This window comes from Pezoporus wallicus, unplaced genomic scaffold (assembly GCF_028554395.1).
Source record: "Pezoporus wallicus isolate ANWC-B61680 ecotype Strahan unplaced genomic scaffold, APGP_CSIRO_Pwel_v1 contig_3365, whole genome shotgun sequence".
Taxonomy (NCBI): Eukaryota; Metazoa; Chordata; class Aves; order Psittaciformes; family Psittacidae; genus Pezoporus; species Pezoporus wallicus.
Window position 1 is genome coordinate 877,612 of NW_026640883.1, and position 14,787 is coordinate 892,398.

A 14,787-nucleotide genomic window follows, 5' to 3' on the forward strand; every position below is an offset into this window, starting at 1 on the left:
AATTAATCTTTTCTGTACTGCTTGGTGTTTTTTTCCCAGCGGGTGGATGGCACCTGGCTGTGGTTGTGTGGGAGAAAAGGGGCATAACTGCACCAGCCCTTGGCCTCTCCACAGTGAAAAACTGATGTCTTGAGGATAATGGTTGCTGGGGAGTAGAGCAGCTTTGGACATCACCAGTGCACACCACAGCTGAAGCCCAGGCCCCTCCTCCCCTCAGCCCAAAAGCCAGGCCAGGAACGTGATCCCAGATAAGAGATGGTGTTTTCTGGCTGAGATCAGGCAGCAGCAAACCTGCAGTAGAGAAAAACATGGGTTACCTCCTTAACACTGCACGTGTGGGAAGATGAGGCCAGGAGGCTTGAGGGTTGTATATGAATGACTTTATTTAAGTATGCTGGGCACCACCAGGCAACATGGTTTGGACAGTGTGCGAGGGAACAGTCAGGCAGATCAAACGAATGCTGGATCGAAGACGGCACCTTTCTGTCCGGTCACTGCAGGTTACAGAGGGGAGCACTGCTGCTTCTGCAAGGGCAGCAGTGGGGCAGGGAGCAGGAGGAGATCACTGGCACTGCCTGGGACGTGCTGACCGAACCGACAGGGGGGGATGCTGCTTCTCCTCCACATGCTGCAGCAAACCAGCGAGAGGAACTGATTTTTCCGGCAAAAGGCTGAGCATTGATGGTTCTTTTCTACCTGACGGGTTCTTGCTTAAAACAGTCTGCTCTGAGGGGTAAGTGAACAAGCAGCTTGGCTTCAGCTGGGAGGAGACCACCACTCCTGCCTGCCTACAGCCTCTGGAGCCCAGTGGTGGGCCCTGGGACGATGGTGCCTACACGGGCAACATGCTGCTGCTCCCATTCACCTGGGCTGGGACAAGACACCCGCTTTCCGACTCCTCTGCAGCAGCCCTGTAGCTCCTACCCCAGCTCTGCACTCGAGAGCAAGTGACCCCAAGGTGATGCATGGCAATGAACAGGATGGAGGGGAACAGGGAGGAACTGCCACCGAGCAACTCCAGCTCCACGGCTACTGCCACGTACTGCAGAAAACAACAGAAAGAGCACCAAATAATGCAGAAGACAAACCTGAAGGGGAAGCAGTGGCACACCCCAACGCAAGCGGGTCCGTAGCCCTGCCCTTGCCTGTAGAGCAGTAGAAGCAAAGCAGCCACCAGCTGAACAAAGGCACGCAGCCAGCATGACAGGGTCCTGCTCACAAACCTGCTGCTCACACCAATGTCCTGGTAGGGTTTATTGTCCTCTCCTTCAATGCACTCATAGAGAACAGCAGTTACCGGGTGGCATCACAGGGCTGGCTGCTGCACTAAGCGAGTGTGCTGTACGCAGCCTTAACATTGAGCAAGGGACAGCTGGCATCAGGTGTTCAAAGAAGACCCAAAGCGTAATTCCCAGGTGCTGTGGTCAGTTATTTGAGATATCCTCAGACATTTCAATAAATAAAGCAATTTTTACATTACAATGCACCTTTCCAATTATTGTTTTTGCCCCAGAATGGATGAAGTACACAGGAGTTATGCCTGGCTGTGAATACATGCTCCCTTTGCCCTGACATGGCAGGAAGGAGGGAAACAGCCTCCACTCTTACAAAGAACACGAGAACTCAGCACTGTAAATCTTGGCAGGTTGAGGGGGAACACACAAGTGCCTTCACCCCCATTCTGGGGGACTTGCTTCCAGAGAAGTAAAGGTACTTAAAACAAGGTACGAGAGAATAACCGTCTAGTACAATGACAGCTGATTAGGTTTGCTTTGTTCTACTCCATGCAATACAAACTAAGTCCTATCACCAACTTCTCCAGCTGCGGTGCAGACTCACGCATCAGGCTAAGAAGTTACACAGGCATACACGCACTCACGCACCCAAAACAATGGGGGCAAATGGGTTTAACTGTTGAGAATGTGCTTTCTCTTAATTAAAAAAAAAAATAAATCTATATATATATTAAAACCAACTTCGAAAACCTACTGATGGTGAAGCCGCTGCTGAAGAAGGAAGTTGCTATGGGGCCTTGGTTGTGTTTGCAGACAATCCAGGCATTGCAGTCGGGCTTACTAAAGCAGTGGTTGGCTCCCTTCTGGCTTGCCAGGCAGTTTCTATAAGCTGTTCCCTTTGTTTTTGCTTGCTTCTTTGTTTTACAGTGACAAATGTGACTGCGATACAGAAATTAAGGGACTGAAATGAACAAGGAATGGGCCATTCTGGAGACATTCGGATTGGTATTTTCCCCTTTCCAATGATAAAAAAAAACAACAACAAAACCAACAGAAGTAAAATAAAAAAAAATAAGAAGTTAGTAGTACTAATACAACCCTCCTGCTGCTGTTGTCTTTGCTCAGTGACATCGGGGCATGCTGGCGCACATACACACACACAGGCGGCTCTCAGACACTCGGACTCAGAAAAGCGAGTTTAGAACTGAAGTGAGTCTTCGGAGGAGACTGAGGACAGGTCCCAGGGCTAGAAGGTTTTTCGGTGGATGGCACGAGCTCCGTCTTCTTCATATTCTTTTTTCGAAACCCACATTTTCTTAAAGGTGTCCAGTGAGGCCAGGATAGAGCCACTGGGGAGAGACAGTATGGGTTAAAAGACAATGCTGGCAGCACTCTCTCTGCAAAGGTGAGCTCTTTCTATTGCACAATGCTTCCCCATATCAGAAAGCTGCTGAGGCTTCCAGTTATCTACAGCTGAAACACTCTCTGGACAGTCACTTCCTCTCCTGTTGGCCTCAGATGTGCCTGCACTGGAGCCTGCCATCAGCTCACCCTCCCAAACCACCTGCTGGTTGCAGATCATCGTGCAGGTGAACAAACCCTCCTGACCACGTAAGGAACAACAGTGCAAGTGTGTCAGGCTGTACCTCCCTAGCCCCCATCCCACAGCAAGATGTGCCATCATGTACTACGTACCCAATCCACGTTGAATACAATCTCTCCTGAGGAGCTGATATCTGGGAGAAAGAGAGAATCGGTCAGCACCTTCCCAGGCTCCAGACTGCTCCTCCTGGCATGCTGCCCGTATTCCACTATGGCTAACAGCTGACAAACACAGGTATGATCTCTCCCACCAGAGGGACACCCAACAGCACCCCTTAAAACAGCCACTGTGGTCCAGAATCCTGGACAGGGGCCACATTGTCAGAGGAGCCACCTTCTCAGTGATGAAAACAGTTTTTCATCGCAACAGCAAATACTGCTGGGCTGTCTCAGGAAAGTCATTTCTGGTTTGAAGCAAACGACAGTTGCACTCTCAGCATGGTTCTTTAAAGGTGACAGAACACTATATGCAGGAAGCATAAACACAAAGAGATTGCTCCTACCCTTATTTTGACGTCCTTCGGAGCTAGTTTCTTCACCTCACTCAACAGCCTGTCACCAAAGCCTGTGCAAGACAAAGTGCGGAGTGTGAGCCCCTCATCCAAATCCCAGGTTCCATCTGCTAACAATGTGGACTTGTCCTATGCAGTCCTATTCAAATTTTCCACTCCAGATCTCACAGACAGACCAGTTTGGAAAGGCACAGAACACAGACAGCAACATAATGGGATCTGATCTCACGCAGACCCATTTCAAACAAAGCACACTGGGTTCCATCCCTAAGCAGCAACTTGTGAGGAGCAAATAGGATTTTTAGCCAGGACCTCCTTGTTCCCTGTGCGTTCCTCCTGTGTTCAGCCCATGTGTACAGGGGAGCAGGGTTTAAATGGGAAGACCAGGAGCTATCTGGAGATGTCCATCTGTGAGTAACAGGTCAACAGGTTCTGGCAGGGGACATCTTTTAAGTCAATGGGGACTACCTGAGCACTAAGGGGAGGGGTAGAAAGCTTTCTGTGTAGCTGACACACATGTATGCAGCACCAGGACTGTCGAACTCTTGCACACGCCAAAGACCTAAGGGAACCTCAGGAGATTCAAGAGCCTTTTAGGTACCTGGTCTCAAATATCCTGAACTACAGCAGCAGGAAAGAAAACACTTACTCAGTCCTGACTCAGGAGGAAAACAGTAAAAACCCTGCAAGCCCAGGAGGTGACATACAAGGGCAGTGGTGTCCTGCATACCCAGAAGGGTATGATTAGGGCTCATAGACAGTAATCCCCCTGAGTTCCCACAGCCCTCACCCCCCAGGGCAAGTTGGGCGATCTAGGTTATCTCTGCAGTTTCACAGGAGAAGGAAGCAAGAGATCAGTTATGTCACAGCCCACTGAAAGAGAACAGGAACCTTTGAAAAGTGTGGAGCCTCCAGACAGCACGATGTTGGAGAACAGTGTTCGCCTCAGGTCCATGTCTGATTTCTGAATGGCAAAAACAAGCACCTCATGGAGTCCTTCACATTCCTCCCCTATTAGGTCTGGCCGGAACAGGAGCTCTGGGGCTCGAAAACGGGCAGCACCAATCTGCAAGCAGAGAAGTTAACACAGAGGGGAAGGGACAGCAGTGAGGCTCTGTGCACCATCTACAGTTTGGGCCTGCCTTTCTGAGGTGAAACCTGAGAGCAATGAAGCATCCTGGGCACTGATGCTACATCATTAGTTCCCAAGTGAACACCAGCTTGGTCTACTTCTAGAAAGAGCACTATTTCCATTTTGCAGATCAAAGAGATGAAGAAACTTGCTCAGCTCCATACAGCAGGTCACTGGCAGAAAAGGGAGTGGATCCACCCATGGTGCTAGAGGCAAGACCTGTATTTCCTCTCCTTCCACCATTCTATAGTGGGCTCAGTCTTTTAAGGAATATTCCTAACTCACTCTTCAAAGGAATTGTTTGTGCTCCTCTGGGCAAGATGAAAGCCACATACAAAACCACTGCTGAATTCAGTGAGCAGATAACTACTCACACTCCATACCCAATCTGCATAAAGATTTGCTAGATCAGAGCCTGCCCTCAGTCCCCATGGCTGCACTGCATCCCTATCCAGGACTTCCAGTAGGAGTTGTGAAGTTTCTAACAATGTTTGCTTCCCCTAGGAATTCTAGTGCCCAGTCAATAGCCTGGGATGGGTTCTGGTCTTTTAAAACTATCCCCTCCTCCCTAACACCACATTAAGTTTTCCATCACTAGGCAGAAGGCTATTCTGGAAACCCTGTGCTTCACATTAGGATCCTTTGAGGGCAATCCTTACAAACCTCAATAGTGCTTCCATCTGGCAGGTAGTACTGAGCCTTCTCGGTCTCCAGAGTCTCATCCTTCTGGGGGTTTATTGACAGGTAGCAGGCACGCTGGAGAGGAAACAGAGACACAGAGGAGGAGATGAGAAGAGTAAACCCAAATGCCTCTGATAAAATACTTTTCTCACTAACAATCAAAATCTGTAGATCCCTTTGGGGAGACCAATGTCAACAATATTTTGTGCTGGGGAAAGACCTTTTGGGCTCACATCAAGTAAAATACCTGTAATATCCCACCTGTGATGCCTGACTGCCATGGGTTTTACAGACCCTTGCCCTGAAGGGTAAACAAACACTAGTCAAAGGTATCATCAGACCCTGAGAAACTGCAGCACAGATCAATGCAAAACAGATTCTGAATCACCAGCAAGTCTCCATCTATATGTTAACAGCCCCTCAACAGTGATTAGACGAAACCTTGACTGTAAGTCTCCAGAACACAGCATAACTGAGGTTGCAAGGGACCTCTGGAGGTCATCTTGTCCACCACCCCTTGTTCAAGCAGTGTCTCCCTCTGATGGATAAAGGAATGAGGTGTGGAGCTAGGTAGGCTGGCACTTCCCAACAGACTTCCCCAAGTCATGACTGCCCTTGGGCAGAAGTCCCTTCTTGGATAAAGCCAGAAACAGACAGTGCATCACCTCCTTGATGGTCTTGACAATCTCAAACTCAGAGGTTGTGTGGAAGTCATAGCCCTCCTTCCGGAGATAGAGACGCAGGAAGCGGGAGACGTCGCGGCCAGCGATGTCAATCCGCATGATGGAGTGAGGCATGGCAAAGCCTTCATAGATGGGAACCGCATGGGTAACGCCATCCCCAGAGTCCAGCACCACTCCTGTAGTCCTCCCAGTGGCGTAGCTAGCAAAGGGGAAACAATCAAGTCAGAACAAGCAATTCGGAGTGACCCCAAGCATGCAGCACATGCAGGCTCTACTCAGCGAGCAGAGGTTTCACATGAACAGGGGCTAACCTCCTCCTCCCCAATAGTTCTCATCATAATTCAGCAAATTCCTGTAAAATCTTTATTACAGAAACTAAAAGTGAGATTCAGCTCTTGCCTGACAAGGGGCTAAGTCAGCCACCAGTGTGGGCTTCCACAGGTGGGGTTTTTTTTCGGTTAAAAGTAGATTTCATGGCAACATTTCAGGAGCACAGATCAAAGACAAGAAACACTTACAGGCTAAGCACAGCTTGCATGGAGATGAATAGTGCCGGCACATTGAAGGTCTCAAAAAACACCTCGGCAGCACGCTCTCTGTTCTTGCGTGGGTTTAGGGGTGCTTCTGTCAGCAGCACAGGATGCTGGTAAAGAAAAGAAGGAGCTGTGCTGCAGTAACCAGGAGCATGTGTTCCTGAAAATTTCTGCTTATTTGTTCACTTGTGCAAGAGGACAGGTAGAAAGGAATAACTTCAGCTACTGAGCTGTATTAGACTGTGAATAACCTCTATTGAGCTGGAAAACCAGCAGGGTTCTGGTCTAGATATGAAGAAGGTCTAGGAAATCTGTTCTGTGAGCAACCCTGCTCCATGAAGAATGAACAAGATGACTCTCAGTGCCAGAAGTCAGCCAAGTTAGCCAAAATACACACACTCCTCTAAGGGTGAAGGCGTACGGTCTTACCACGAGCAGGCAGAAATATTCCTGCTCCACTTATACAACCTATCACTCTCAGTCATTTAACAATTTTTTGGTCAGCTCTTTCCAGACCACAGGATTGTGGTTTTCTCCTCCCTCACTTCAACTCATGTCATAGCTGAGTGGATACGCCTGATGTGCAGGCAGAACAGGAAAAGTTAGAAGCACTTGGCCTAAAGCAGAATCATAAGGGAGAGTGTGAATAACAAATGCTGAAAGTCAGATTTTCCATCATGCCAGAACATTAGATCTGGGGAGGAATTCTGCTTGGACACTTCTCATGCAGGATCTCCCCAGAGGTGAAAGAATGCAGTTTTAACAGACACACTTAGAAAGAAGAGAAAAGGAAAAGTCCCGTATCTTTCCTGGAGTTCCAAGGGACCTGGTGTTACACACACACTGAATGACATCCGTGCCATCCATAATGAGGTATCTTACCTCCTCTGAGAATGTCTGAAGCTGGTCTTTTGAATACACATACTGCCAAATGCGCTCCATGTCATTCCAATCTTTCACTATGCCATGCTCCATAGGGTAACGGATCGAGAGGAGACCTCTGTGCTCCTGAGCAAACACAAGAGTGATTGTTTGAGTCTGACAGGTATGCACATTTCTGATCCCTATGACTCACTTTTTATTCCACTAAAAGACAACTTATCTCTAGCATATAAGGCAAAACCCAAACATTGATCACAAACATCTCTCCCAAAGAAGCATTCACAAGATTAAACAAGGCCTTTTTATACCAAGTCTGGCATCTGTAGAGCACATTCCATTTTAACACTTTTCAAGATAACATACAGGCACCTATCAAATGGTATTTTTGTCCTACCAGCTCAGTTATGATATAAAACATAACAGGGTGGCAAAACATAACAGGGAATGCAGTTTGGAGGGCTCACAAGAAATGTGAGACCATACGACTTAGACGCTGACAACGCAGGACTATGGAAAGCAAGCTTCTTGCCCATGTCAGGGAAATAAAAGGCAACCAAGTAGGTCCATTGCTAAAGTTCCCTGTCAAAAAGATGGGGATGTAACCACACAGACCTAGAAGTAGCCTAGGGAAAAAGGAGAGATATAGAAGGACTTGGGAGAAAGGTCTGTGATCAGCAGGTTGGCGCAAGAATTTTATGGAGCTTCCCACTCTATCTTGGACATGCTTAAAAGTGACAATCCATTCTGTTCTTCAGATCTATATACTGATACCAAGGAACCACAGCCCTTTCAAGTACAACTGCTACAGCTTCTTCTTACAGCAGCATACTGGGATGTATGGAGAAATGCAGTATATAAGTTTCTTACCTCTGCTTTTGGACCAATGAAAATGTCCCCTTCTAAAGCACCAGCCATAACACGAACGTGCTTTGGTCTGCCCACACTGGAACAGAGGCAAGAGTATAAACACTTCTAGAGAGCAAGCTCAGATGCACCCAAGGACTAATTACTTTGTGTTCCTCTGTACTAATCAGTACATTTAAAACAACGGGTGAGTGCATGGGCACTGGAAGGTGCAGACAGACCCAAGTTTGCTCTGTGCTAATCTAAGAATCAGAGGTGAAGGGAACAGATTGTAGACAGTTCTGAATTGGCAGGACACATTGCTGAGTCTGCCCACACTCTCCCTGGTGATTCAGGACTCCTTTATTCAGCAGTAACTGGGGTGAGCACGGCTACACTGAGCAATGGTCTGAACCCATAGATCCACATGGTGTTGCCCAACCCAGGTAGGTTTCTCAGACCAGACTCTCATAGTCCCATACCCCACCTCATCGTACAGAACACAGATATACTCATCAAAACCCACTCCAGTGACTATGAGTTTTCCTGATCCAGCAGTCCTCCTTCTATTAAAACTCTCAGAAAACTTCCAAGGAAGCGTGGCAGTAATCAAGGCATCAGATCACACACCAGGAATGTACAGAGGTCTTCACACCTCTTGTCCCAGCTTCATCTTTTTGACAGTTCTTTTCCTCATGTCTCAAGTCTAAAAAAGATCCTACATCTCTGGTTGGATGTTGAGCCTGACAAAGTGGTAAGTCATCTTTTATGGTGTGTTCCCACTGGAAAAATCTCAAAGTGCTTAGCAGCAGAGTCACATCTCCCTGATGCTTCTGTGCAGCAGGCAGAAATGGAATAATTCATTTCTCCAGTGATGAAATCAGACCATTCTTCCCCTCTATGTATCAGACAATTGGTACAAGGCACTAAGAAACTAACAAGACCAGCAGAATACTTACTAGTTTGGAAAGCAGTATTTCGGTATTTGATCGCCTGCAAAACCCGCTTTAATCACACCCGAACCCTGTAGGAGCAACAGATAAATACATGAGTTTGTCATTCATTCAGCCATCTTCACAAGTTTTAAAGGAGCAGCAAAGTACATCAGCAGTGACAGATCTTCTCTTTTTTACTAGGAATAAAGCTCCCCACAGACTGATTCTCCAGGCAGGACTGGGCATGGGAAGGTGCCAGCAGGGCCACAAAAGGGGAGTAACTGGCACCTTCCTTGGCAGTGACACATCATACATGGGCAAACACCCAGGGGCATCCTGGTCCTGCTTCACATGCACACCTAAATGCTGCTCTGTACAAAGTGTTTTTCTACCCAGTGCTATTGCTAGGAAGGCAAGAGGCTAACCCTGCTAAAAGGAGGAGGAGGAAGGCTGTAGGCCTCTCAGAAGAAAATCAGAAAGGATGGAGGGAGGGTGGATAAAGTCAGAGGAGGGGTAGGAAAGGACTGTGTGAAACAGTGGAGTGGAGACTAGGGAAAAGAAGATCAGGTGGTGGATAAATTAGCTAACACTAAGGAGGCAGGTCACAGAAATGTGGTCAGAAAAGACACTGGAAACAAACCCACACTAGGATGTGGGAAGAACAAAGGTGCCAGTCAGGCTCCAAGAGGAAAGGCTGCAGGCAGGAAGAGCGGCTGACAGGATACGGCTTATTTAGAAGGGACAAGGAAGAAGAGATTGAGTATGGCAGTCAGAACGGCACGGATCCAAAAAGCCTTCTGCAACACTGAAAGCAGCAAACACAGAGTGGACAAAACCAGCCACAGGGAGGCCCTGGCAGGGAGTCAGTGCCGGGCATCTGGCCCTACACCTCCCATCCCGTCAGTGTCATCCGGAAGCATCCTGGGAACTCCATCATCAACTTGGATCTGTGCTGACTCCTTCCCCTCCTCCATTTCCTCTCCCTGTATAAGAAATGACATCTCAAAACAAAGAGCAGCTTGCAGGAATACCCGAGTTTGCCAAGGAGTGGATTTTCATAGCATCCCTTTGGATAAACCACACTGGTAATCCCAGACTAGTATGGGAGCAAACTCTGTGCAGAAAGAGGAGCAGTTCCACTTTATCACATACTGGGAGCAAAGCATGGGAGCTTGCATTGAAACCCATGACCTGTGAAGTGACTGTTCACTCTCAAGGGCTCTACAGCAGAACTGCTCTGTTTTTGAGGCCAAAAAGTCATTCTGGCTGCTCCAGAGCATTTCAAAATGAGTAACAACTCAGCTCCTCCATTGCTTTCTTCTTCCCACCACCTCTGTATAGGTCAGCATCACAGCTTTCTCTTGGAGGCTGAGGCCAAATGAGTTGCTCGGGCTGCCAGAGGTTACCAGCCAGAGCAGGCTCAGCAGAAAGGAATGCAGGGCAGCCCCAGCCTCTCCAGTTCACAGCTCAGTGCCTTATTCCCAAGCTATTTTATCAGCAATTTCAAACGAAGTGCTAGGCTTTGCACATAGGATTGTGCTCTGCTACCAGGGCACTCCTGCCTTAAACCTGCCAGTATCAGGTTTGCAAGGGTGCATCCATAGGAGATGAGATCAGGAACACCCTGCAAACCAAACCTAGCTAGTTATAAAACATATAGAAGGTAGATTGCTTGAATCCTTGTCTCCTGACCAACACCTGCAGCCAGGCTGGCTCAAGGAACACATCCAAGCTGGCACCTGGGCAGGACTACTCCCTCTGGGCAAGAAGGACTTCACTCCAGTTTCATCCCAAGGTCTGCACTGTGACAAAGTGGGCTGTGAAGTGTTTAAAAGACTTCCCTTTAGACAGACTCTTCTGGCTACTCACGTCAAAGCAAAGCAAAGAACAAACCCACTATTTTTATTTTCCTTATAAACAACTCTACACCTAGGAAATAATACCATCCTTTGTCAAGTCTTGTAGAAAAAAAAGCTGAATCAAAAGCAGTACCAGAACCACATCAGAATATTGTGCTTATTGACTATTTTATTGAAGATAATGACTGCTCCTGCTGCCAGCACAGTCTGCTGCTGGGAAGTGGTTTCAGCATAACAGTGATGCTCCTGTTTTAATGTAGAGACTGAAACTTCCTTATACCAGGCTTAAAATCACCCACTATGTCCTGGTGAGACTCCCAGCAAGTTCTGCATTTTAAGGTTTACATATCAAGGTTCAAAGTTAACCAAATATGTGGGTAGCTCAGAACTCCTAGCTGGAGCCAAAGAGGAATGACTGTTTTGAATGTGCCGTAGGATGAGACTTCAACAGAGCTGTGCTTCCAAGTGCACACCAAGCACAGCTGTTTGCTATCTCCGCAATACAAAGACCTGACAGCACTTTCTGACCTATTCCATTTTTCTTGAAAACATTTTACTTCTTTGAAGCTGTGTGTGCACTGAGTATATCTGTTTATTATAGACCACTCAGATTCCTGTGCAATGAAAGGAAAAGGTTTAAACTTCTAAGTAACCCTGGCTCATTCAGAAGGTTTAAAGTAAAAACTTGGAGATTTTAATCTTTGTTTCAAATAAGCAAAAAACCCATGCATCCTCCCTTCTGCTACAAGCTCTGATTTATTAAAACCTTTTAAAAAACATAAAGATTAACATCCTTCCACCAGTAATCATCCTGTCTGGGCTTTCATCCCATTCTGTTTGGAATAGAAGAAAGAAAAACTACATGTCAAATGTAAAGGTCAAGGAAGATAATCTCATGAAAAAGTCTCCCGAGTACCTTGAAGTAACTGTACATGCCTCTTCCGTTAGCTCTGTCGCTAGTCACTTATTGACTCATTCATCTTGGAGCATTTAGGACCCAAATATAAATGGAAACCACCAAGAGTCAATCTGCTTTGTAGCACTTGTCATGGAGAGTGTATGTTTCATATTGTTGTAAAACTGTTTTATTAGATACACATTTTATAAGATCAAGCACAAACCAAAGACAATGGCCCTTAATGACAGCTCAGCTGTTTAAAACACCACCACAGAGACTACAAAGCCATCTTTTATCCTCTTTTATGTAAACGGAGACAATTCCATGGAGGTCAAGGAATTTGGACTTGCTTAGGACACAGCTGAACCATACCATCTATTTACATGTGCATTATGTTCATCAGGGCTTCCAGAGAGTTTATTTCAGAGAGTTCTTGATGCAGTGCAAGATGGGAACACAACTCTTAGAAATTACTTATTAGACAATGAAGAGTATTAAGGTTGTGTTGAGGCACAGCTCCAGCCTCTCACTGTATATTACAGCACTCTCCCTACTGAAAACATGCAGCTGAGCATACTGTTTGGTAAGAGGAAAAAACCCTTCTTGAGTTTTTAGCTTTATACTTTAACATCCTTTTGGAACACACTGAGATGCTAGAGCAGGGCTCAGACAGGGAGATTCTGGTTCACTCACCAGCTCAGTATCTTATTTCCCCCTTCACAACCTCCAACACATGAGATGGGAAAACATTCTGCCCTGCAAAAGTGCCTGCAACTCTCTGAGGCACAGCTGTAATGAGGCAACAGGAACAACGGTACCTGCTCTGTGCAGCTCCACTTCCCATCCTGCCTGAACTCCAGAGAGTACCAAAAATGCAGCGTCACCACAAGGCTCCTCACTGACAGCCTGCCAGTGCTCAAGGCAGATGTCACAACAACTGCTTCATTCTGCTTCTTGTACAGGGAGGGGAAGGGGGGAAACTCATTTATCAGGCAAGAAGAATTAGCTTTTATAAGACAAGCTGATAAAATGAGAGAAAAAACAGAGTCAGTTGCTGGCACAAGAGCCCTTCTTCAGGTCGAAGCAGGGGTGCAACTGCTGTGTTAAATAACAGAAGGACATGCTGAAATTGGATATAGGCTGCTATTACATGACTGCAGTACAACAAACTTATCCTCAACAGTACCAGCGCGCCTGGAAGTAACTTTCATGATTAGCTCATCACTTGACAGTGCAGCAGGGTCATTCCAGCACTATTCCAGTCATCTCTAAAAGCAATCAATGTATTCTTTAATGTCTCCAATGCAGAAGATAACGTTTATTTCCATGTGGTCAATTCTACTGCTTAATCTCCCTCTCCATTAGGTATTTTCTTTCAATGTCTAACTAAATCCCTCTGCTGTAGTTCCAGGGGAGAAAAACAAAAACAAAACTGTGTCAGAGAACTCAAAGATATAGAGAGGCAATTGGGATTGATAATAAAGAAGGGGTCAGAAAAATAACTGGCTTGATCTGAGAAGACCTACAATCATTCAGCCTATGGGGAATAAAGGGAGTAGGTTGAGAAGTGCTAGGCTAGCAAGTCCACACATTGTATGGCAAAAAGATTCAGCAGAAATTAAGATTGTGGAGAAAAAAAGTGAGCACAGCACTGACCCTTCGAGACAACAAAATCTGAATCACTGGCAGTAGAAGTCAGAAGGGAGGAGCATCAATCTGTGACTCACTGTACGGAGGCAGTGTCCAAGATATGCCCTCCCACCCCTTCCTGGATGGTCCTTTCTCTTGAGACCCCAACATGGATGCAGCTACTCAGAGCTGGACCCAGAAGTACCTCCCCAGGACATGCAGTAACTACTGTTCCTCTCCAGCCGAGCCATTACCCACGCAGGTTGAAGGTCTGCTTTGAGCTCACGAGAAGCATTATCAGTTGGGAGCAGCCATCTGCAACGCCACACCCCACTGTCAGATTACAGCTGATGCAACCCATGCTGAGCGCGGCTCCTTCTGGAGCTCTGCTCCTGCAGGATTCCGCGCGGGATCCACGCCATGGATGCCAGCACTCTCTTGCTGTGATCAGCGCCGGGGGGAGGTGGCTGGTGCTGGGGCGCTGGCTGCAGAGCATCGCCTCCAGCCCGGTCCCTCAGGGAGGAGGGGGCAGCGCGGCCCAAACCGGGCCCACCAGCCCTCATTGTCCCTCGCCACCAGGCGGGGCCGCCCGGCCGGGATGCAGCCGCGCCTCACGGGCGGCCCCGGGCTGCCAATGAACACAGGTACCGGGCAGGTAACGCAGGGCTGCCCCCCCCCCGCCCCGCTGACTGACAGCGCCACAGCCAATGGGGCCGCCGCGCCCCGCCACCACACACCTCGGCGGCGACGGGGGCTGCTCCCCACCGGCGAGGGGCAGCGGCGCTCCGGCGGGTGACAGACACGCACCTCAGCCAATCGCGGTGCGCCGAGCCGCGGCGCCCCGCCCCGGCGGCGGCCTGCGAGGACGCAGCGTACGGCGCTGTACGAAGGCCCGAGGCGGCGGCCAGGCCGGCGGGAGAATGGGGGGGGTAATGGTGGCGGCGGGCGGGGCGCGGCCATCCCCCATGACAAAGGGATTGCGCCCCGCCGGCCCTTCCCGCCCTCCCCGCTCCCGGGGCGCCTGGCCGCCCGCACTCACGTTGTCTATCACGACGGGCTGGTTCGCTATCACGTCGTAGGACTCCATGGCGAGGACCCGCCGCAGCCGCCCGTCAGGGAGCAACAGCCCAGCCCTCGGCGGCGCACGCGCGGATCGGCGGCGCGGGGCCGCCTGGGCGATGTATTCCTGCGGCGGCGGTGCCGCTGGGAAGTGTAGTCCGGGGCCTGCGCGGCGCCCGACGGGAAGGAGCGGGGGTGCCGGGAGCTGTAGTGCGGGACAACGGGGAGAGGAGTGGGGTTTTCGGCGTGAGGCCCGAGCGCTGAGTGCAGGGGGAGCCGTGCACCTCTACCAAATCCCACTGCG

At 48.6% G+C, this 14,787-nt stretch overlaps 1 protein-coding gene across 1 annotated transcript; it reads right to left on the reverse strand.

Annotated features, from left to right (window-relative positions):
- Nucleotides 1–363: 363 nt before the first annotated feature.
- Nucleotides 364–14,622, reverse strand: ACTR1A (actin related protein 1A). Its single transcript, XM_057421064.1, has 11 exons — nucleotides 14,464–14,622; nucleotides 9,063–9,127; nucleotides 8,128–8,203; nucleotides 7,261–7,386; nucleotides 6,364–6,488; nucleotides 5,828–6,044; nucleotides 5,145–5,237; nucleotides 4,241–4,415; nucleotides 3,341–3,402; nucleotides 2,931–2,971; nucleotides 364–2,584 (listed from the first exon to the last, which is right to left on the reverse strand). Exons 1-11 carry the CDS (start codon nucleotides 14,509–14,511, stop codon nucleotides 2,482–2,484), a joined length of 1,131 nt encoding a protein of 376 aa, XP_057277047.1. The 5' UTR covers nucleotides 14,512–14,622; the 3' UTR covers nucleotides 364–2,481.
- Nucleotides 14,623–14,787: the final 165 nt, after the last annotated feature.

Bases quoted from the DNA above. Each gene is read 5' to 3' on its own strand.
- ACTR1A (XM_057421064.1), bottom strand. From the start codon at position 14,511: ATGGAGTCCTACGACGTGATAGCGAACCAGCCCGTCGTGATAGACAAC. The intron at 9,128-14,463 runs GTGAGTGCGGGC...TTGCTCCTACAG, and splicing joins AGCCCGTCGTGATAGACAAC to GGTTCGGGTGTGATTAAAGC. The intron at 5,238-5,827 runs GTGATGCACTGT...TTTCCTCTCCAG, and splicing joins TTGTCAAGACCATCAAGGAG to CGTGCCTGCTACCTGTCAAT.